General features: G+C 54.7%; 2 protein-coding genes across 6 annotated transcripts; both read left to right on the forward strand.

Moving 5' to 3' along the window:
- The first annotated feature begins 392 nt into the window (after positions 1-392).
- Positions 393-11555, forward strand: ETFB (electron transfer flavoprotein subunit beta). Of its 2 annotated transcripts, none has more exons than XM_004767136.3 (6): positions 393-546; positions 7744-7902; positions 8030-8188; positions 8502-8564; positions 10562-10720; positions 11260-11555. In XM_004767136.3, the coding sequence occupies exons 1-6, from the start codon at positions 490-492 to the stop codon at positions 11419-11421; spliced, it is 759 nt and encodes a 252-aa protein (XP_004767193.1). In that variant the 5' UTR covers positions 393-489; the 3' UTR covers positions 11422-11555. The 2 variants fall into 2 exon arrangements, with proteins under 2 accessions (XP_004767193.1, XP_004767192.1); XM_004767135.3 differs by having other exon boundaries at positions 11342-11555.
- VSIG10L (V-set and immunoglobulin domain containing 10 like) lies at positions 11542-21933 on the forward strand. Of its 4 annotated transcripts, XM_004767140.3 has the most exons (11): positions 11542-11669; positions 14171-14304; positions 14385-15221; positions 15610-15906; positions 16064-16348; positions 16779-17033; positions 17483-17761; positions 17997-18293; positions 19152-19265; positions 19476-19630; positions 20111-21933. In XM_004767140.3, exons 2-11 carry the CDS (start codon positions 14265-14267, stop codon positions 20180-20182), a joined length of 2631 nt encoding a protein of 876 aa, XP_004767197.1. In that variant the 5' UTR covers positions 11542-11669; positions 14171-14264; the 3' UTR covers positions 20183-21933. The 4 variants fall into 4 exon arrangements, with proteins under 4 accessions (XP_004767197.1, XP_012919524.1, XP_004767196.1 ...); XM_004767139.3 differs by lacking the exon at positions 11542-11669 and having other exon boundaries at positions 11748-14304; positions 18176-18293; XM_004767137.3 differs by lacking the exon at positions 11542-11669 and having other exon boundaries at positions 11750-14304.
- Positions 21934-22251: the final 318 nt, after the last annotated feature.

Here is a 22251-nt window from a genome sequence, read left to right on the forward strand (position 1 = left end):
GGTCCTGGGACCAGGAACAAGACAAGAAGAAGATGGGGAAACAGACACAAGAGGGCGCAGGGGATGCGAGCACAGCGACTTAAACAGGCGAGGAAACAGTGGGGAACTGGGGGAGGGATAAATGCGAGGGCGTTGGGAAAGGTTTGGGAGGCCTCCGGAGGAGCTGCGCTGCAGGAGCACCTCCCGACGCGCACGACCTTTCCCCTAGTTCCCGGCCACGCCCCCTTCACTAAGTCCCTTTCCCCTTCCCTCAGGTCCCGCCTCTTTCTCCGGACTCTATTCTCCATTGGTCCGGACCCTCTTGCCACACCTCCCTTCCCTCCAGGCCCCCGATTGGTCCTTTGTCAGGGCGGAGGCGGGCATCGTCGCGGTTGATTGGCCGGCGGCGCGGGGCGCAGGCGCAAAGAGGGGAGCGGGAGAGGGGGCCGGGACGTCCGGCTCCAGAGGCCGAGTGAGCCTACTGACCCCGCAGGTGGGAGCCGCAGGAAGATGGCGGAGCTGCGCGCGCTCGTGGCTGTAAAGAGGGTCATCGACTTCGCCGTGAAGGTGACCGGGCCCCTCCTTGCACCTCCCGGGAATCCCGAAACTGTATGGGGGGTCTTCTCGTACGTCTGATCTCTGCCGCTCTTCCTCCTGAAAGTCAAAGTCACACCTGAGGGCAAAGATCAAGGACCGTGAGGTTCAGACTTCAGACCCTCCTAATTCAGACCCAGCCCCTTTGGGGTCATGACCCCGCTCCCTTTTCTCAAGGTTTTGGACTCACTGTCTTAATAATTATGTGCAGTACGAGTTACTTTCTCTGTTTCTTACCCGCTGGAGGTGCCGCGGTCCCTGTGTAACATTTGGAGAAACCGAGGCGAGGTCACTCCGCTAGGATGGGGTAGAGCTGAGATTCCCCTCCAGGTCCGTCTGTCTTCTCAGCGCGACTAGTGCTTTGCACACAAGCCACACTTCACCTGTTATGCTTCACTGCCCACTCAGTTGCCTTAACTTGGGAACCCAGAAGCCTTCACCCTACAGAGCCGCGGGGTGAGCGAGGAGGCTCTAGCCAGGAAGGGAGGGAGAAATGTTTGCTGGAGATGAAATTCTGTTTGAGCTGGTGGAATGGCTCCTATTCCCCATGAGAGGGCTTGGCCGGGGTGGGAGGCAGCGTCTTTGCGGTCCTGGCTTGACCCTGAGAGTAGCTGGTGGGGACAGAGGTAAATCAGACATAGCCTCTCCCGCCAGTTTCTCAAAATACTTGGCTTAAAGCAGACTGAGGTGGTCTCCCCATCTACTGTAGATGGTGACTGCGCATCCGTGTCTGTCCCCACCATCAAACTGGGATTCCACCTATATGTCCCCAGCATTGTGCAGTACGGGCCTGTCATGCCAGAGGCCTCCTGATGCATGAAACCTGGATCCCTGCCCACTTGGGGAGTGAGGGCCTGGGAGCCCGACTTGGCAGGGAAACTTCAGTGATCATAACTGCTCACGTTTAGTGAGTGCTTACTGTGCGAAGGGCAGCACTCCAAGTCCTTGACGGATACTGACTCATTCAGTACTTTTCAGTATCCTCTTGCTTGATATTATGAAGCCGGTTGGGCGGGTGAGGAGAGTGAGGCCCTCGGAGATCCTGTTGCTTGCTGGATCACCCCACTCCAGGCAGGTATCGTCAGGATCGAAGTGCACCAGTCTCTGCTCCTCTTTTTTTTTTTTTTTTTTTTTTTTAAGATTTTATTTGTTTATTTGAGAGAGTGAGCAAGCGCACAAGAGGGGGAGGGCAAAGGGAGAGGGAGAAACAGACTCCTCACTGAGCAGGGAGCCTGATCCCAGGATCCTGAGATCATGACCTGAGTTTAAGCTTAACTGACCGAGCCACCCAGGCATCCCTCCTCCTTTTTCACTGTCAGGTCAGGGCTGCAGCAAAGCCCTGACAGCAAAGGGCAGGGGTGTTCTCTTTAGCTGCTCTTGGGGGTCCTGGGACCTTCTCTCCTGGTTTCTTCCTACTTCTAGCTGTTGCTTTGGGCTCTTTTGGTCTCTGGGCCTCCCTGTACCCCAGCCCTGGTCTCCGTGGCTTGAGGTGCCTTTGTCGTATCTTGTCTTCCCCCCCGGCAGACCCGAAAATGACCAGCTTTGGGTCCCAGCCTTACCCAGCACAGGGCCTGGCACACAGGTGTGTGCTGAATGAGAGAACAAAGAGAAGGTATCAGCCATTGTCCTATCCCAGGGGGGTGTGCTGCCCCGGGGCTCCCAACACTGCATCCCATCTGTTGGCTGTGTGTGTAGGTGCCCTTTCTGAAGAAATAAACATTGCCAACTACCTGATCACGGGCCAGAGCCCCAGCACCATTGCCCTCCCTCCCTTACCAATCCCGCCACCTATTACTTAACAGCTGGTCCCCTTCTCCATCCTCATGGGCCCAGCATTTCAGGCTTCTCTTCCTCCCAGCTGGCCCCACACAGGGTCTCCTCCCTGGTTCTCAGTGGTTCCTTTGGTCCATCCTCTCTCAGCTTCAGGGCTCTTTCTCCCCTACCCCCGAGTTGCCCTGAAGCTCCCCAGCATCCTAAGAACAAAGTCACAGCCCTTCAGCCTGGTGTTTGAGACCCTTCATGGTCTGGCTGCGGCCCCTGTTCTGCTGTCCACAGTGCCATGTCCCGTGCTGACCCTTTGTGCTTCCATGGCTCCCTCACCTGGTCTTTCCTGACAGACCTGGCCCTTTTTTGCCTTGGATCTTTGCCCTTCGCTGTGCCTTCTGCCTGGGCACCCTTCCCTCCATCTGTGCTCCTTGTACCTCCCTTTTCCTGCTTCACTCTGATCTATCAATTGTATCAAAAGTTTAGTGATTCTCTGGGATCACCTCCTCCAGGGAACCCCTCTACCCCAACCCTCTCAGGCTTCTTGATGTGTCCTTGGACACTCCTGCAGCCCCTGGGCTTGCCTCTCTCAGCTCTGCTCAAACACTGGATTGGGATCCTCTGCTCACCCAGGTGTCACCCCCACGTCCAGAATGACAGCCCCTTGGGGTGAGTGCCGGGTTTCACCCACTTTGTTCCCAGCATGGATTTTCACCTCCTTCCAGCCTTTGCTCAGATGTTCCCTTCTCTGTGAGGCCTTCCCTGGACACTGACCTAAAATGTCATTCCTGTGCCCTCCCTTGCTGTAATTTCTCCCATACTCTTATCACTTTGTAATCCACAGGGCGATTTTCTGATCGCTCACTTTCGTGTCTGTGTCCTTCCAGAATTCGAGCCCCAGGGTCCGGAGGAGAGTCTGTCTGGCGTAGTCAGCACTGTCTTAGATACCCGTTAGGCTCTCAGTTCAGGGCCCACTTCAGGCCAGCCACAGCTGGAATCAAGTCTGCTTCCTGCTGTGTGACCTTGGGGGAGTTGCTTAACCACTCAGAGCCCGATTTTCCTCCTCTCTACCAAGGGGATAACAGTACTACTACCTCCTGTATTGGGTGGCAGTGAAGTTTAAATGGGCTACTAGTATAGCGCTTGGCTCAGGGTAAGAGTCGGCCTTGGCTGGCCCTCAGGAAGGGTGGCTATTATTGGTAGAACTGGTAATGGACATTCTTTTACTCGTCCGTTCAGAACACAAATGCTCTGCTCAGTGTGTGTCTGTGTGTATGTTTACGATTATTTGTCTAGGGTTTTAATTCATAAGCATTTGGCAACCCAGGAATACTCAGTTCTGGCCAGGTTACATCTTCCATGAGCTGATGAGGTTGTAACCTTCAGCGTTTCTTTCAAGGCCCAGGCAGAGACTGGATCAATTTTGCATTCATGATTTGGTATGCATTTTCCTAAAGAGGCTCTCCCAAAGGCTGGAAACTTCAGGCCCCAGAAAACCTGTTTCCAGCTCTGGGCCTAACCCCAGACAGCCACGCCTTCAGGCCCCAGAAAACCTGTTTCCAGCTCTGGGCCTAACCCCAGACAGCCACGCCTTCCCTCAGTTCTGGGAGCCCCTGGCCTTTCCCCCTTGCCCCTCCTGCTCTTGGCAGGGCTGGCCCCTCATCATCCCTCAGGTCACACGTGTCAGCTCCATGAGGCTGTTGGTCTTCTTTGCCTTCCCGAGATGAGATCTGCTGTAGAAGGGTCTCAGTGTGGTGACCACCGCCTTAGTCATCTGTCACTGGCATCACTCCCTGGCCACCGTCTCCCCCTCTGGCCTTGGCTCTCCTGGTCACTCTGTGTCCCGGGTGCTCTGTGCCCAGAGTCCCAGCACATGCCCAGTGAGTGACTCGCTTGACAGAAAAAAACCAGAGGACAGAACCACAGAGAAGTCCTTGAGCTGTGTCAAAAGTTCAGGGAGAGCTTTCAGAAGTCACTTTATATACACCTGCTCTGAGACAGAGGGCCACGAATAAATGGCCAGGAATAAAAGGACTGGCTCCCCCACCTCTTGAGGGCCCATTTCTCGTCCTAGAGAGTCTCATGATTCCCAAGTCAGACTTGGAGTTAGGCCCCTGGTCCTGCCACTTCCTTGTTGTGTGATCCTGGGCAAGGCGCTTGGCCTCTCTGTGCGTCTGTTGCTCCATCTGGTCAATGGGGATGGTAATGGCAGCAACTAACCTCCCAGGCAGTTAGGGCAGTTAAATGAATTAATATATTTAAAGTCCTTGGAGCACTACCTGTCTGGCTCATGGCTGTTTCTTTTGAAGGTTCACATTTTGCAAATTCAAGAGAAAGAGTAAAAGCTTCATGCAGGATTATCTTCTTTGATTTATAAAACCTCATTATTTAAAATAATAATAATAGAAAAAAATGACTCGCCCTGATCTTTCAGACCAACCATGGTTTCCTGACTTACGTAATTTAACTAAACAGTGTTTTTGAAGCTTGAAATCAACTCAGGCTTAAAATGTCTTCCACCGAGAAGATGCGCTGGCATGTTTCCCAGGGCCAGAGGCTCTCATCCCTTGGTTCATGGGTGTCAGGAGCTCGGTGCAAGGAGCCCCCTCAGAACAAGAGCAGGATCAGCGCCCTCCACCAGCCGCTGGCTCACCAGCTCTGGCTGTTACTGGTGGGGCTGCTTTTCTTGTTGAAAGGGGAAACCTCTGACTTGGATTTTATTTCGGTAACGAGAAGGCTTTTGTGGTTTAGTTCCCCTGCTGTTTCCCAGTGTTTGAGTGGTTCTCATGCATGGTTCTGGAAGGTGCTTGGCCTTCGCGTACAGTCCTGAACAGAGCTGATGGAAGTCCCTGTCTGGGGGCAGTTGACATTCTGGTGGGGAGAAGACTGATAGTTACTCTCAATCAGTCCAGCCTATGTCGTATGTCAGGGGTGGTCAGTGCTATGGTGAGAGTTAAACAGGGTTAAGGGATGGGAGAGTTGGAAGGGACGGGGTTTACACAGGAGGTGAGGGACAGCGGAGGAGGTCAGGGTCAAGCCAGTGCATGTTCTGGCAAATTCTGGGGATCGTGTGCCACACACTCAAAGTAGGTCCTAGTGGAAAAGCATGGATTCAGAACATGGTGTTGGCTCCAGTTGTACTTTGTAAAATGAATTTATTTAGTTCTGAAATGTGAGCCTTATTTTTGGTGTTAAAATGACTTTTAGGGACCCGTGGGTGGCTCAGTCAGTTAATAAGCATCTGCCTTCAACTCAGGTCATGATCTCAGGGTCCTGGGATGGAGCCTCGTGCCTACTGCTCCCCCTTCTTGTGCATGTTCTCTGTTTCTCAAATAAATAAACAAAATCTTAAAATGACTTTTTAAAAAAATGAACAAACAGTGATAGAAAATGATAGCTGTCCTTTTTCTCCTCCTTCTCCTCCTCATCAGTGTTATGGGTCCATGAGGTGCATCCAGACTGGGAAGAGACGAAATGTGCAAGGAGGTAATAAGAGATAGTGTCACAGAGTCCCCAGTTCGGCCAGGCTGTCATCCCAGGTCTCTGCGGCCTGAGCCCTTGGTGGCAGTCACACGGGAGGAGAGAGGCAGGCCAGGTCCTGGGCTGGATCGTGAAGGCGTCCAAGGAAGGCTCCCCTGGGCATCTCGTGGGCTTCTTAGATGCAGAACCCACCTGCCTTCCCCGTCCCGCTTGTAGGATGTAGCTACGATACGCCCCAGAGTCCTGCAGGATTCTTCCCTCTCCCTGCGCCTGCCCAGCACAGAGCTCTGTCACTCCCACCTCCGGGGATCCCTGCAGTCCGTCCATCGGCTTCCCCGTCTCTGCTGGCTCTGCGGTCCAAGGCACTGTCATTCCTCATTTCGTTGACTAACAGCCACCCAGCCGTCTCCCCACTTTCCACCCTTGCTGTGCTCGCAGTTCCCCACCGAGAACCCGGAAGGACATCCACTCGCCTCTTTATCAGCCTTGTTTTTTGTCTCTTGACCTATTCAACTCCAGTTCATCTTTAAGGTGTCCCCTCTAGTGCCACTGCCTCTGGGAGGCCTTCCTGATAGCCTCCCACGTCAGACTGGGTCACAGGCCCCCATCATCCTCTCTGAGTTCCCCAGACTTCTTCATGGATTCGCAGGTGGCAGAGCAGGGGATTTGAGCGCTTGGGTCCTAGAAACCACTGACTGGCCAGCTACTTTGCTTGGGCGCCTCAGTTTCCTCATCTGTCTACAGGGACAATGACTGCTCCTCCCTTGCTGGGCTGTCACCAAGATTAATGAGTTAGGTTCTTAGAACAGGGCTCCTGCGTGATTCTCCTTCAGTGCGTGGCCAGTAATATTCTCTCCGTTGGCTGCTAAGAGGAATATGGTGGGCTAGGAATTGGCCTTCAGCAGGCTATCCAGGCCCCAATCCGTGGGTGAATGGTAGCTGATTTGGAAGCAGGGTTTTTGCAGTTGGGCCTGAGTTAAGGCTCCTGAGATGGGGAGGTCACCCCGGATCACACAGGTGGGCCCTAATGCCATCTCCAGAGTCTGCATAAGAGAGGGGCAGAGGAAACTGGAGGAACCAAGGGATGGATTCTGCCCTAGAGCCTCCAGAGGGACCCCCACCCTGCCAAACTTGCTGGCAGCTCAGTGAAACTGATTTTGGACTTTGGGCCTCAGGAGCTATGACACAATAAGCCACTGAGTTAGCAGTAATTTGGAATGGCAGCCATGGGAAATTAATAGGGGGACGGTTAGTTGTTCATACTGCCTTCCACCCCATGCTAGACCCAGAGCTCCCAGGCCAGTGGGCCTCACTCCCTTGCTGGTGGCGGTGTCCCCAGAATTTGGCTCTGGGCCAGCCCACAGTCGGTGCTCAGTTAAGACGGACCATGTGAGGAAAGGAGTGAGTAGAGTTTGCCTGTTTGGCAGAATAGGCCTTTAATGCTAGTGTTTTGCAAACTAGATCAGTCATGAGATCCGTGTGGAGGGTTAACATTTAAAGAAAGAGCAGAAAATGTCAGGGTACAGTGTACAAATCAGGGGAAGCATTGTTCACCGAACCTTGCGTTGCCATATTTATGTTGGTATGGAAGTATATGTTGTGTATTTGTAATACACTCAGGAGTATCCTAAAGTGTATTTCACACTGTGGTTTACAGTAAACCAAAATTCGAGAAACATTGTCTTGGGCCCCAGGATCAGTGACAGAGTCAGGCAAGCATGTCCGATGTCCCCCAGTGCTCCACAAATGTGTGAGTGACATCATGAGAGGATGACCCTCTGGCTGTGAATTCTCATCTGCTATGTCCCCAGAGCTGCGGGACCTTGACAAGGCCCTGCCCCTTTCAGGGTCCCGGTTGTCCCCATCCAGCCCTTGCCTTCTTGCCTGTTTCCCCTGACCCCGCGCCTTCCCTTGCTGACTCGGCAGATCCGGGTAAAGCCTGATAAGACAGGCGTGGTCACGGATGGCGTGAAGCACTCCATGAACCCCTTCTGTGAGATCGCCGTGGAGGAGGCCGTGCGGCTCAAGGAGAAGAAGCTGGTGAAAGAGGTCATCGCCGTCAGCTGTGGGCCCGCCCAGTGCCAGGTGCTCAGGTCCTGGGGAGAAGGTGCCATCCAGGGCCCCAAGTCCTGGGTCTGGGGGAGGAGGGCCTGGGACCAGGCTCCTGGGCCCCTTGGGGCTGGAAGCTGCGTCACATCCCTTCTCCTGGCAGGAGACCATCCGTACTGCTCTGGCCATGGGTGCGGACCGAGGCATCCACGTGGAGGTGCCAGCTGCAGAGGCAGACCGCCTGGGTCCCCTACAGGTGGCCCGGGTCCTGGCCAAGCTGGCAGAGAAGGAGAAGGTGGATCTGCTGCTGCTGGGCAAGCAGGTGAGTGCACTTCCACCCCTGCACTGCCCTCCCTGCTCAGCACCCCAGAGGTGGGGGCAGGCGCTGTGATGACAGTGGGCCCAGGCCTAGTGGAGGGTTTGAACGGGGTGGGCAGGATGACTGTGGACGTCAGAAAGACTCCTGGGGTCCTGTGAGGTAGGATCGGAGCCCCAGGGTTGTGGTGATGGTCCACGTGGAAGAGGAGGCCGGCAGACCATGGACAGATGTGTGGCCAAACCCGCATCTAGACAAAGGCCTGAATGGTATGTGAAAAGCCATATTGTCATACAGTCTTCTCTCTTTCTCCACCGAGGCCATTGATGATGACTGTAATCAGACGGGACAGATGACAGCTGGATTGCTAGACTGGCCACAGGTGAGGTTGGAGTGGGGAGCATCTCCTAGGGGCCAGATCTGGGGGCTCAGAAAAGGGCCATTCTTGTCCCTGCCCTTTTGGAGGGAGGCAGGCTTAGTAAGACAGGGTGACTTCTCCAGTGGGCAGGAAAGAAATGTGCACAGCCAAGACACTAGGCCTTATCTAGGCCTTTGGTGCTCTGTTTTCATCAGCCTGTCACTCCACAAGTGCACCAAATTCATCCCCGCCTCAGGGCCTTTGCACTTGCTGTTCCCCCGCAGTCTAGGACATGATTCTCTCAGACTGCCTCATGGCTTTCCCACTCTTTCCTTCAGGTCTCTGCTCAGTTGTTAGCTCTTTAGAGAGGCCTTCCTTCCCCACCCTGTATGAAATTCCAGTGCCCCCTCCCCACCTATGCCGGTTCAATAGGAACATAAGCCACCTTTGATCTAAAATGTTTCATAGCCAGACTAAAAAAGTAAAAAGACACAGGCAGAATTAATGGCAGTAATATTCTATTTAACTGAACACATCTAAAGTGTGACTATCTTAGCATATAATCAGTATAAGAAAATACTGAGCTATTTTACATTCTTTTCTCTTTTTGTATGAAGTCTTCGAAATCCATTGTGAATTATATATCTACAGCCCATCTCAGTTCAGATGCTGAATTTCTATCAGAAATACTTAGTTTAGATTCCCAAAACTCACAATTAAAAAAGTAGGCTCACATACCCCAGGTTGTTCCAAATAGACTTACAAGTTTTCTGGAATTGCATCAAATATCTTTTTTTTTTAATAGCAACTTTATTGAGATTAAGTGACTTAATGATAAACTGCACATATTTAAAGTGACAGTTTGGTAAGCTTGGACACACATACACACCATCATCACGATCAGGAAAATATATTTGGCTTACGGATCTTTAAATATATTTATTTATTAAAAAGATTTATTACTTATTTGAGAGACAGAGAGAATGGGGGGAGGGGCAGAAGGAAGGAAGCAGACTCCCGCTGAGCTCACTCTTACGACCTGGAGACCATGACCTGAGTTGCAATCAGGAGTCAGGCGCTTAACTGACTGAGCCACCAGGCGCCTCTTGGTCTTTAAATTTAAATGAATTAATTAAGAGGGAAAATCCCATCCCACAATTGCACTACTAGCCACATTTCCTACATTCAGAAGACACTCTAGTCCTGTGGCTGCTGGGTATGTATTTGGTTTCTGGCGGCCTTCCCGGCCAGAAAAAATGCACACGAAAGCCTGGGCCTTGGTCGTTTTCACAGTGTATCCGAAGGCTAGTTCATGGGGCCCTCGGGATTGATGGAACATTCCAGCTAAGACTTGAAAGCTTTGTCCAGTGAGTGAGTGAGTGGAGAGAACAGGTTGGTTGGACAAAGAGAAGGTGCAGGTCTATCAGCCAGTGTTGATATAGGACTGGGGGACCAAGGGGCTTGGCCAGAGCTTGGGCACCGAGCAAAGAAAACCGGATGCCGGCAGATGTTCCTAGGGTCAGCCTAGCAGAGGGGCCTGGAAGGGAGCCCCAGGGGACAGAATGGTGGGTACCGGGAGCAGGGCATGGAGCCAGTTCTTGGCTTGACCCCTGGTGGGTGACAGTGAACACATTTTGGAGTCTTTCTCTGCTTCAGTTTTCCTCATCTGTCAAATGGGGACAATAGCATTGACCTTACAGTGTTCCCAAGAGGGCCTGATGGCTGTTTAGAACAGCGCCCTTCCCCTCCATACATGTTCATCATTATTAAGCTAGGTTGATGATAGGCAGGAACCTAACTGGCAGGTTCAGGTCATTAGGACCCGCATCTTGGTTCCCAGTGAAATTACAGATACCCGCCCTAGATTTTTGAGATCCCTTTCTGTGGCTTCGTCCTGTTTATGAACTTGTGTCTATAGGTTACCTTGTGGGACTCTCTCCTGTTCTCTCATTCATTACCTCATCCTCCTGCTGCTCTGTGCCTGTCTTGAGTTAACCTCACCCCCACCCTCCTCTCCCCAGGGCACATTCGCCTCCCAGGTGACACTGGAAGGGGACAAGCTGAAAGTGGAGCGGGAGATCGATGGGGGCCTGGAGACCCTGCGGCTGAAGCTGCCTGCCGTGGTGACCGCTGACCTGCGGCTAAATGAACCCCGCTACGCCACGTTGCCCAACATCATGGTGAGTGCTTGGTGCTTGGGTCCCTGAGGGCCCAGGAGTGGGTGAGTGCATTGCAGGCCCAGTGCCTCTCTGGTGCTCAGATGTGGGGAGAGGGGATCCAAGGGACTTCTGATCCGAAGGAACGGCACATCTGGCTAAAAGAGTTCAGTGACCGTCATGGCCAGTAGGATGGGTTCACTGGGTCATCCTAGCCAATGGGGAGAGCTTAGCATGTCATCCCAGCCAATAGGAGGCTACGGTGGTCACCTCATCCAGTAGGGTGGGCTCTGTGAGTTAGGTCAGCCAATAGGGAGCGTTCAGTGAGTCTGCTTGGCCCAAAGTCCATTGAGTCTTTACTGCCAGAAGGTTGACGTTGCCAGTCCATTTCAGCCCGTGAAGGGCCTCCCAAGGCAGCTGACTTGGGGAGGACCCTCAATAGAAGGGCTTCCCGGGCCATCCCCGCCCACAGACATGATCTCTACCGGCCCCAGAAGAGGTCCCGGTTGTCTTGGTGGGTGGGTGGGTCCAGACAAGTTCGGGCAGTGGGATTGGTTCTGCAGACGTGGCAGTCATGGGGAGGAGGCTGCCGGAGTGGCCGCAGGGGCTCCAGCAGCCGCGTGAACAGCGGGTGCCCGTGTGCAGAAAGCCAAGAAGAAGAAGATCGAGGTGATCAAGGCCGGAGACCTAGGTGTGGACCTGACCTCCAAGCTCTCCGTGGTTAGCGTGGAGGACCCACCCCAGCGGACAGCCGGCGTCAAGGTAGAGACCACAGAGGACCTGGTGGCCAAGCTGAGGGAGATTGGGCGGATTTGAGCCCCTTTCCTGAAACTCAGCAATAAAACTATGATCCTCCCGATGACTGTCTCTGTTTAACTCATTCCCTGGAGACCTGATCTTTGGTTCAGTCAACAAACATTTGCTTAAATCTCCTGCATGCCAGGCCCTGTACTGGGTGATGTCGGTGACCCAGGTGAGTCAAATCCAGTCCCTGCAAAGCTCCATGCTGAAGGGGGCCGTGGCGGGGGGGGGGCGGGTGGGGGGACGGACACCGACAGAGGCAGCTGCATGCTGTACGCTCTGGGCACAGGTGACATCATGCGCTTGGGAGACCTCCTGGGGCACCTGAGCTGGCATGTGGGGTAGAGAGCTTTCCCAGAGAGAGGGCATCGCTGCTGAGTCCTGAAGGACGCCTTTCCATGAGGTGGGGAGAAGGGCTTTCATCTACAGAGTGTTTGCCAGGGCTCCCAGGTGCCAGGCCCCTACCGAGACTCCGGGTACAAGAGGGAAGGAGGCTGGAAGCGCAGGGTCTGGTTGGGGAGACAGACAACAATGAAAACCTCATGTGGGGATGGAGAGCTGGGGCCCAGAGTCAAACTTGGGGATCTGAGAGCCTCGCTCGCAGTTACCGGCTGGGGGGTCTCGAGTGAGTGACGTCCCATGTCTGAGCTTCGGTTTCCCATCTGGCTGATCAGAATAGGAAGGGCCTAGTGCAGTGGTTAAAGGCTCTGCGTCTCGCTCTCGAGGCCCTAGCCAGGCCACTCCCTGGCTCTGGGAGGACTCTGGCAGGTTCCCACTCCCTGAGCCCCAATTCCCTCCTCCCTCGGGGCAGTACGTAATAACACCAGTGTTCTGGTTGTCTGGCATGGCATAACGAACCACACCAAAACTCAGGGCTTAAGCCAGCAATCGTTTATTTTGCCCATAAATCTGAAATTTGGGCAGGGCTTGGAAGGACAGCTCACCTCCCCAGGCGGCCTCAGTTGGGGTCTCAAGTGGGGCCAGAGGATCCACATCCAAGATGACTCAGTTATGCAGCCTACAAGCCGGCCGGGGTTGTTGGCTTGAGCTGGCTGTTGGCCAGAGGCCAGGACTCCTCTGGGACGATGGGGGTGGGGCGCTGTAGGAGCTTTGTCATGACATGGTGGCTGGGTTCCAAGAGGGAGCGTTCCATCACACGTGAAGTGGAAAATGCCAGTCTGTGGGCCGAGATGCAGACCCTGGCATGGGGTCCCTTCTGCTGTGCTCTCTTGGCCTGGTAGTCAGAAACCAGCTGGATCCGAGGGGAGGGGACATAGACCCCTCCTTAAAGATGCAGGCATCTTTAAGCTATAAAACAGCCCATTAGTGCAGCCCCCCCCCCGCCCCCCCGAACCACACTTGACACAAGGAAGGTGCGCACTCTATGATTCCCATTGTCGTTACCATCAGTATGGTGAGAACTCACTGATAAGCTCAGAGGACTGACTGTGAGCTGAGCAGAGGCCCTGAGCCCAGCCTGGAGTGGTTGGAGCTTTCTGAAGGGAGTGAGCATCTGATCGCCTTGAACCAAAGCCCAGCTCCACCCTCTGGCTGTGCAACCTTCTTCAGGTCCCTGGACCTCTCTGAGCCATAGTCCCCTGGCCTGTAAAATGAGGATAATGATACCCCAGCTCATAGGGCATTTGGAAGTGTTCGGGCAGATAATGCCTGGGAAGCATGTCACATGGTTCTTGGCGCAGGAAAAGTGGTAATTATTATTATTATTCTTAATTAGGTGAGGCCGCTGGACAAGTTGGGGGGTGGCAGAGGAAGTGAACAGAGCAGTCCAGGCAAAGAAGAGACTGCCTGCAAACCTGGGAAGGGAGAGATGGGGCATAGGAATAGCTGGATGTTCAAAGAGTAAGAGGATAGATGGTGTGACCAGAGTGGGTAGGTCTGGGCCACTCTGGGTCTGGAAGGGATCTTGGATGTTTCCTGAGGGCACAGGGGAGCCACGCACAGGAGGGGTGGGGTAGAAAGGGGTCAAGTGTGGATCAAGGGGTCAGGTGGTGGAGGCTGGAGGGAGGAGGCTGGGAGAGAGGATGGATCCGGCCAGTGGGATTGGAGAGGAAGGGACAGAGCAGAAGGGGAGAGGAGGAAAGAGGGCTCCCAGCCTCTGCATAGATGTGGAACCACACTTGAGATGGAGAACCCAGGAAAGGGGTTGTATTGGGGGAAGATGCTGAGTTCGGTGGAACACAGGGCATTTGAGGCCCTAGGGGGCAGGGAAATGCAACTCTGGGTCTTGGGAGAGGGTGGGAGACAGCCTGTGGAGACTTGTTCTGAGGGCAGCAGGGAGCTGTGGGAGGAGTTGGAGCAGAGTAGGAAGAGGGTTGGATGCAGGTATCTGAGGCTGCAGGCAGGCTAGAGTGGGCTCAGGTCCACAGTCTGGTGAGAGGAAACCTGAACTGAGGCCAAGGGCATCAGATGGCGCTCTCTGAAGGGTCACCTCGCCCTCCAAGAGGTCTTCCTGCTTCTGTTCCCCATGAGTTTGCTACCACGTTTCTGCTGGGAGACCCAGCTCTCCCTGTCTTCACGCAGGGGTGGGGAGTGCCTGGGTCAGATGGGGCCAGCTGATGAGGACCAGTGGGGCAGGGTGGCTGGCTCTGCCACGAGATTGAGGGTGGGGGATCCTGGCACGTCCCACTGGGTCTGGCTTCCTTCCCCGCCCAGGAAGCTACCAGTCCTGTCGGACTCGTCGACCAGGGAGGCACAGGTGCAGGCCCCGGAGTCTCGCTGCAGTGTCCTCACGGGTGCGGCCAGCACCATGGACACCTCACGGGCTCTGCTGCTCTTCCTGCTCCTGGGTAAGTCCCCTGCTCAGCCTCTTCCCCACTGGTTCCCCTGCTCAGCAGACCCCTAACGGCCTCTCCTTCTGTCCTTGCAGCCTCCGGAGGAGGGGTTCTCAACTCCCGAGCCTCTTCTGGAGTTCAGCAACCCAGTTTCTCCATGGACTCAGAAAGCTCTTCCCAGATCCCAGGTTCAAAAGTCTCCATCCAACCCCCCAGCTGGAAATTTCCAGATCATTCTCCAGGTCCAAAAACCACTGCTGCTGTTCCTCATTCCAAATGGTTTCCTGAGGCCTCGAATTTGAGTGATGTGCCTCTCTCCATCTGGTCAGATGTTTCTGCTGAGGGCCAAAAGTTGAGCCTGGATCCTGCCTTCTCTGAAATCCCGGGTTCTGAAGTATTTTCTGTCTTGGGTTCTCAAGTTCCTGCCAAAGACTCAGAGCCCTCCTCTGTTAAGACCCCAACTTCGAACATTTCAGCCCAAGGCCCAGATCCTGGAGCATCCATTGAGACCCCAGGTTCAGAATCTTCCCCTGAGGGTCAAGATCTTGAAATCTCTGCCCAGAACCCTGAATCCAAAGTAACTACAGTAGCCCACCCTGTGGAAAGCTTCCCCCAGCAAGTGGGGAGGCCTCTCTCGGTGCTAGTGGGGACCACCATCCAGCTCCCTCTAGTTCCAGTTCCCAGCCCCGGCCCTCCTGCTCCTCTGGTTGTCTGGCGTCGAGGCTCTAAGGTGCTGGCAGCCGGAGGCCTGGGGCCAGGGGCCCCCCTGATCAGCTTGGACCCTGCTCACCGAGACCGCTTAAGATTTGACCAGGCCCAGGGGAGCCTGGAACTTGCCTCTGCCCAGCTAGAGGATGCTGGGGTATACACTGCTGAGGTTATCCGGGCTGGGGTCTCCCGGCAGATTCGGGAGTTCACCGTGGGTGTGTATGGTAAGTGGGCACAGAGGTCCAAAGTGCAGGCCCTTTAGGAAGGTGGCTGCTGTCTGATCATGTTTTCTCCCCTGAGGTAGGGGTCCCTTGACAGGGGAGAGAGGACTTCTGAATTGGAGGGAGGAGGGATAAGAGGGGCTGGGGGTCAAGATAGAGTTTCTTAAGGGAAGTTGGACCTGGGGATCAAGACCCCCGGAGACTCAGAATCCTGAGTCTCTGAGAGGAGAGAGTGGGGGACTCAGACTTATGGGTCTGTGAGGAGGGGGACTCCTGGGGCTGGGCCCGGAAGTCCTGGGTGGAAGGAGTAGAGAAGGCTGGGGCCTGGAGTCATGACTATATAGCAAGAGGGGGCCTTGGACCAGGTCCTGAACTGGTCTCCCTCTCCCAGAGCAGCTGCCCCAGCTGTCAGTGCAGCCTGAGACCCCTGAGACAGAGGAGGGGGCGGCCGAGCTGCGGCTGCGTTGCCTAGGGTGGAGGCCGGGTCGTGGGGAGCTGAGCTGGAGCCGGGACGGACGCACCCTGGAGGCAACGGCGGACCCTGAGGGAGCAGAGCCACCCCGGATCCGCACAGAGGGCGACCAGCTGCTCATCACGCGCCCTGTGCGCGGCGACCAGGCCCGGTACACTTGTCGCATCCGCAGCCCCTTCGGCCACACGGAGGCTGCGGCCGACGTCAGTGTCTTCTGTGAGTGGGGTTGTGCCTCGGGTCGGGGGCCGGGATCCGGGAGCTCAGCCTCCTGAGTCCCAGGCGGAGGGGGGATTGGAGGTCCCCTGGAGCGCCCCAGGCTCGTGGCGGTGTTCCGGATGACCCTGACTCTCCCGGTCCGGATCACTTCATCCAGACGGCCCGGATGCGCCGGTCATCAAGGTGTCCTCGGATCGCGACGCCGCCCCCGCCCTATATGTCACCGCCGGCAGCAACGTGACCCTGCGCTGCACCGCCGCCTCGCGGCCGCCCGCCGACATCACGTGGAGCCTGGCAGACCCGGCCGAGGCCGCGGTGCCCTCAGGCCCGCGTCTCCTGCTGCCGGCGGTCGGGCCGGGCCACGCCGGCACCTACGCCTGCCTCGCCTCGAACCCGCGCACCGGCCACCGCCGCCGTTCCCTGCTCAACCTCACCGTGGCGGGTGAGCTCGGCCCGTGGGTGGGATCAGCAAATAAAGGAATTACCTGGGAAGGGGGCGGAGTCACAAGAGGGGGCGGGCTCGTTCTAGAAATGAGCGAGTTGTCTTTCATTTGGGACGGGGCGCAACTGGAGGGCACAGACGTCTGGCTGAAGGCCCAGAGTAACTCGGTGGAAGGGGTTATGTTTGCGAGGAAAGAAATCAGGGCCGAAATGTAGCCTTCTCGGGAAAGAGAGGCCGTCGGTGGGGCTGCAGCTGCCCGCTCGGCCTGGACGTTTCTGGGAGAGGGAGCTGGGTGGCAAGAGAATAGGGCGTGGATGGCGCCTACGGGCCGGTGCCAGGTGCAGAAGGGTCGGCGCGAACGCGCGGATAGGAGGGCTGGAGGGGTGAGGGGGGAGAGGCTGGCCCCTTGATCTCTCCCTACGCTCCACAGACCTGCCTCCCGGGTCCCCACAGTGCTCAGTCGAAGGTGGTCCGGGGGACCGCAGCCTCCGCTTCCGCTGCTCGTGGCCGGGCGGGGTCCCCGCCGCCTCCCTGCAGTTCCAGGGTCTCCCTGAAGGCGTCCGCGCAGAGCCGGTGCCCTCCGTGCTCCTGGCGGCTGTCCCCGCCCACCCCCGGCTCAGCGGTGTTCCCGTCACCTGCGTCGCTCGTCACCTGGTGACCACACGCACCTGCACTGTCACCCCGGGTGAGAGCCAGTGGGACTTATTTCCTGTTTCCCGAGGAGGGGCGTATTTCTTAGTTCCTTTAGGAAATGAGAAAGGCAGACTTCTAACTCCAGGAAAAGAGATTTCCTTTGTCTTAAACCCTACAGAAGGACCAAGGTTGTTCCTATACTGCAAGCAGCGAAAAGGGTCACAGTTTCTTTCTTGGACCCAGGAAGAGGGCTGACACCTTCCTACTTGTCCCGAGCAATAAAGGCTCGAGAACAATATGAATTCCCCAGTCCAGAACCTGGTCCATAGTATTTATCTCATAAGGCCTTATTAAGGACATCCAATAATGACTGAACAAGAGTGAGTGAATGAGCAGTGCTTCCTTGTTTGGCTAAAGTTTCACAGCGGTTTCCTTCCCCGAAGGGTGGGGCTTGGACTCCAGGGTGACGTCTTGACTTGGCTGGGTTTCTTCTACCTGCAGAGGCCCCTCGGGAGGTGCTGCTGCATCCCACAGTGGAGGAAACACCATCTGGGGAGGCAGAAGTGGCGCTGGAGGCCACTGGCTGCCCTCCACCATCCAGAGCATCTTGGACCCGGGAAGGGCGGCCCGTGGCCCCTGGAGGTGGGGGTCGCCTCCGGCTCAGCCAAGATGGGCACAGGCTCCTCATTAGCAACTTCAGTTTGGACTGGGACCTGGGAAATTACTCCGTGCTGTGCAGCGGGGCGCTGGGTGCTGGGGGCAACCAGATTACTCTCATTGGTGAGTGCATTCCTTTCCCAGAACCCAGAAGTCCTCCAGCCCTCTCCAACCTCAGATCCAGTCCCCAGCTCCTTCTCCCTCAGATCCAAGAGTTCAAGTCCTCAGTCCCTTTCTCTTGTAGGCCAGAAGGCTCCCCAGACCCTCTGTTCCCAAGACATATGAGCCCAGGCCTGCAGCACCCTTCCCTCTCCCCTCTAGGACCCATAAATTCAGGCCCCACCTTAATCCTCCCCAGGACCTTCCATCTCCTCATGGAGGCTGCAGAGAGCCCAGAATGCAGCAGTGCTGACCTGGGATGTGGAACGTGGGGCCCTGATCAGTGGTTTTGAGATCCAGGCACGACAAGAGGGCCCCGACCTGGGTAGAGCCACTACCTACAAAGACTGGATCTCCCTGCTCTTTCTGGGGCCTCAGGAGCGGTCAGCCGTGGTGCCTCTTCCTCGCCGGAACCCTGGGACCTGGGCCTTCCGTATCCTCCCCACCCTGGGCGGCCAGCCAGGGACCCCATCACAAAGTCGAGTCTACCAGGCCAGTGAGTTGGGGCTGTTGGAGCCTTTTCCTGGGCCACCTCCCTTCAGTCTGTTTCCTTGTATCTTGCTTGTCTGTCTGTATCCTTTTTCGGGGGCTACGGTCACAACGGACCATAACCCGCATGGTTTGAACACACAGCAATGTAGTCTCTCCCAGCTCTGGAGGCCAGAAGTCAGAAATCAAGGGGTCAGTGCTCCATCTCAGGGAAATCAGGGCTGTGCACCCTCTGAGACTTGGGGCAGAGTCTTTGCGGGTCTCTCCCAGCTTCTGAGGGTGGCCATCCATTCTTGACCTTCCTTGAGTGTAGCTGCATTGCTTGGTCTCTGCCTCCAGCTTCCCACAGCCTCCTCCTCCCTGTGTGTGTCTCTGTTTTCTTCTTGTGAGGGCTCTAGTCATCTCGGATTGGGCTCATCCTGATGATCTCTTCTTGACTTGATTGGCTGTACTGTGTCTCCCCCCAAAGATAATTGACATCTTAACCCTCAGTACCTGTGAATGTGGCCTCATTTGGAAACAGAGTCTTCGCAGAAAATTGACTCTATTTCTGTGATAGCACCTTATTTCTGTCATAGCACATTTTTTTCTTAGTACAACCTGTAATTGTTATTAATTGGTACGTTCATTTCTGATTTCCCTAAAAATTAATCCCCATGAGAGTAGGTATCTGGGTTTGCTCACCGGTGGACTGTTACCTTCTGGTAGAACGCCCGGCGCACCGCTTACTTAGTAAATGCTAAAAGAATTGAGAGTCTGGGGTCCCAGGAATTGGGTTCCAAAAGAGTTGGAGCAGGGGGCTTAGGAAACTTGGGTCCAGCCCTAGCTCCTGCTCTCTTATCCTTCATCGCTCTGTCTCTTCCAGGTCCCACCCTGGGCTCCGGGGCCATTGCTGGCATCGTCCTGGGCTCCCTTCTGGGCCTGGCGCTCCTGGCAGCACTTCTCTACCTGTGCATATGCTGCCTGTGCAGGCTCAGGGGTAAGTGAGGGCCCACTGGAGAGGGTCCCTAGCACGAGAGCAGGCTGAACCCGTCTGCATGGCCACAGGCTATTCATCCCGCCTTCTACCTCCATATCAGCCTATCAGAGTGAGGCCCCGCCCCTCACCGATCTCTCCTGGTCATTAGCTGGGTTGGTGTGTTGCAAGAGCCAATGAAGTGCTTCTGTTTCTCGTTCCTCCTCTTTCTAGGAGACTCTCTCAAGAAAAAGAAGCATCCGCCCTCCTTGACCCCTGTGGTTCCCCCACTGGAAAAAAAGATGCAGAGCGTAACTCCAGTGCAGACCTCACAGCCTCTGCCCCTCAAAGTCCCGCTGGAGGACCCTAGCCCAAACGGAGCCCACCAAGTGAGTGTCAGTGCCCCAGTGCCCTGGAATGGGCTGGAACTTTTTGTGTTTTAGGGAGAGGAGATGATCTGAGTCTTCTTCCTCCAGCTTTACTTGTTGGTTTACAAAGTCGGTAAATAACACCCCTCCCTTTTTAATACATAAATATTGGACAGGAATTCCCATCACATTTTTGCTGTAGTTCTTACTACAATTTCTTACTCCAATTTCCCGCCAAAGGAGGGAGAACTCCTTTATTTTTTTCCATAAAAATTGGCCAAACTTCCATCTTCTATCAGATGTGGGATGGAATGTCTTCTCCCGGGTGAAAGCTGGGTTGTTTCCTGTCCCAAGGGTGGGCGGACATTTCTTTTTTCCCTGTTGTAAATGAGGAGAACCTGGCTAACTCTGACTGATGTGAGCTAGCCCTCGAAAAAGGTGAGTCATGTCGCATTCAGGGTGACACCTGAGGTTGTCCTCCTCCTTTCCTTTCTCTTCCAGGCTGCTGGTCTCTGTCCAGTCATCTCTCCGGGTGGGGGCCCGAGGACTGTTCGGGCAGCCACGCAGGTGTGACCAAGGCCCGCACCGCGCAGGAATTTTTTTGGGGGGTAGGACCTCCTGTTTCATCCCAAAAGCAGGCAGAGCCCTCCTGTCCTGCTGTGACTGAAGACTGGCTCTGGGCATGGGACTTCCTGTCTCTCTCTCAGGGCAGAAGACTCTGCTTGTATTTGCGCAGCCAAGGCGCTGTGGCTTCCAGGCTGGGAGAGACTGCTGCCGATCTACCCATGTGGTTTGCACAGCCTCTAGGCAGGACCTACAGGCTTGGTGCTGGACAGACTGGTGGACCGGCAAGTCTTGCCCTGTGCTGCTTCAAGCCCCAGGGGGCGCCCAGCCTCATTCTCTCAGAAGGTCTTCCTACATCCCCCCCCCCCCATCTCCTCCAGGCCATACCCATTCAGCTGCCAGTGTCTGCATCTTGAAATAGCTCAGAACACATCCTCTCCTCTTTAAACCCTTCTGGGAGTGCCCATTGCCCTTCAGATATTGTCCCGACTCCTCACTGTGATTTTCAGAGCCTTGTGGTTGGGCTTCTATTGACCTCTGACCTCCCCTTCTGGCACTTTCACCCCTGCCACTCAATTAACAACAGGCTTTCTGTCCACCCGGCTCTATTTTGCATCTGGGGCTTTGCCCCAGAGTTTGCTTTGCCTGGAATACCACTTTTTGCCCCGGGTTATACACTTCTCAAGAACAATGCTAACTGAGCTACAACGATTTATAGGAAATATATATTTGCTCATTCAGATGACCAAAATATGTTTCTCAGATATCTTTGGTCTTGCTTGATCCACAGTTCTTGAAAAACGGTTCAGAGCCCTAAAGGCGAATTGAGTGGCTTGTTATTAATGAAAGTGACTTTTGGACCTGACCCAAAGGGGGAGCTGGTTACCTGGAGGACCAAACCTGTGATTAAAAGACTGGAACTTTCTCACACCCCTCCCTGCCCGCCCCTCTAGGAGGGGAAGGGATTGGAGGTTGAATCAGCCAATGGCCAGTGACTTAGTCAATCATAACAATATAATGAAGCCTTCGTATAACCCAGGAGGCCAGCTCTTGGATCCTTTTCCGGAGAGCTTCCATGCTGGGGGAACCAGAATGCTCCCCTGTGCCATAAGCCGGGTCCCAGGCTCCACAAGGACAGAAGCTCCTTTGTTTGGGAGCTTGCCCTGGGTATTTCTTCATCTGGCTGTTGATTCATATCCTTTAATAAACTGGTAAATGTAAGAAGTGTTTCCCTGAGTTCTGCAGCCAGTCTGGGAAATTAATCAAATCCAAGGAAGAGGTCTTTGGAACCTCCAGCTGTAGGCAGTCTCTCAGAAGCCCGGGTAGCAGTTTGGGGCTTGCAGCTGGAATCCGAAGTGGGGAATGGGGGTGTCAGTCTTGTAGGAGGGACTCTTCACCTTTGGAATCTCAAGCTATCTTTGGAGAGATGGTGTCAGAATGGAGGTGAATTCTCAGACACCTGCTGGTGTATGAAAATTGGTGTGTGTGGGGATCCCCCCAATATTGGAATTGGGTCCAGAAATCCTAAAAATGTAACCATTACTAGCTTAGGAGGCTGACTTGGTTATGGGTTCAGTCTCACAACCTCTGAACCTCTGGCTTCTCTCACATAAATTTGTATGTACTAAACTCGTATACTCTCTGCCTCCCTCCTTCAGCTGAGTATGTCATGAAGGCAGAGACCATGTCATTATCCCCAGCACTTAACACAGAGCCTGGCACACAGCAGGCAATCAATAAACACTGGTTGACTGAGCAAATGTTTTGGCGCCAGTGAAGGCTGGGCTTACCACTGTTCTCCCCAGCGTGATGCCTTTTCTCTCTTAGCCGGGTTTTTCATTGGAAATGTAGGGAGTGCATCAGTGAAGATTCCCTTGGCTGCAAGTAACAAAATAAACAGTGGCAAAATAAGTGGTGATTTCAGGCTGGCTCAGCAACATAGCGACCTGGGTTGGCATATTGTCTTATGTGGCAATATGGCTGCTAGAGCTCCAGACATCACCTCTTCATGCAACTGTATCTGAAGACAAAAGGGAGTAAGGTTCTCTTCCCACACTCCTTCCTTCAACCAGCCTCGT

This window comes from Mustela putorius, unplaced genomic scaffold (assembly GCF_011764305.1).
Source record: "Mustela putorius furo isolate JIRA1106 unplaced genomic scaffold, ASM1176430v1.1 tig00000196_pilon_pilon_pilon, whole genome shotgun sequence".
NCBI classification, from domain to species: domain Eukaryota; kingdom Metazoa; phylum Chordata; class Mammalia; order Carnivora; family Mustelidae; genus Mustela; species Mustela putorius.

Bases quoted from the DNA above. Each gene is read 5' to 3' on its own strand.
- ETFB (XM_004767135.3), top strand. From the start codon at position 490: ATGGCGGAGCTGCGCGCGCTCGTGGCTGTAAAGAGGGTCATCGACTTC. The intron at 547-7,743 runs GTGACCGGGCCC...CTGACTCGGCAG, and splicing joins TCATCGACTTCGCCGTGAAG to ATCCGGGTAAAGCCTGATAA. The intron at 7,903-8,029 runs GTGCTCAGGTCC...TTCTCCTGGCAG, and splicing joins GTGGGCCCGCCCAGTGCCAG to GAGACCATCCGTACTGCTCT.
- VSIG10L (XM_004767137.3), top strand. From the start codon at position 13,983: ATGAGTTTGCTACCACGTTTCTGCTGGGAGACCCAGCTCTCCCTGTCT. The intron at 17,034-17,482 runs GTGAGAGCCAGT...TTCTACCTGCAG, and splicing joins CACCTGCACTGTCACCCCGG to AGGCCCCTCGGGAGGTGCTG. The intron at 17,762-17,996 runs GTGAGTGCATTC...AATCCTCCCCAG, and splicing joins CAACCAGATTACTCTCATTG to GACCTTCCATCTCCTCATGG.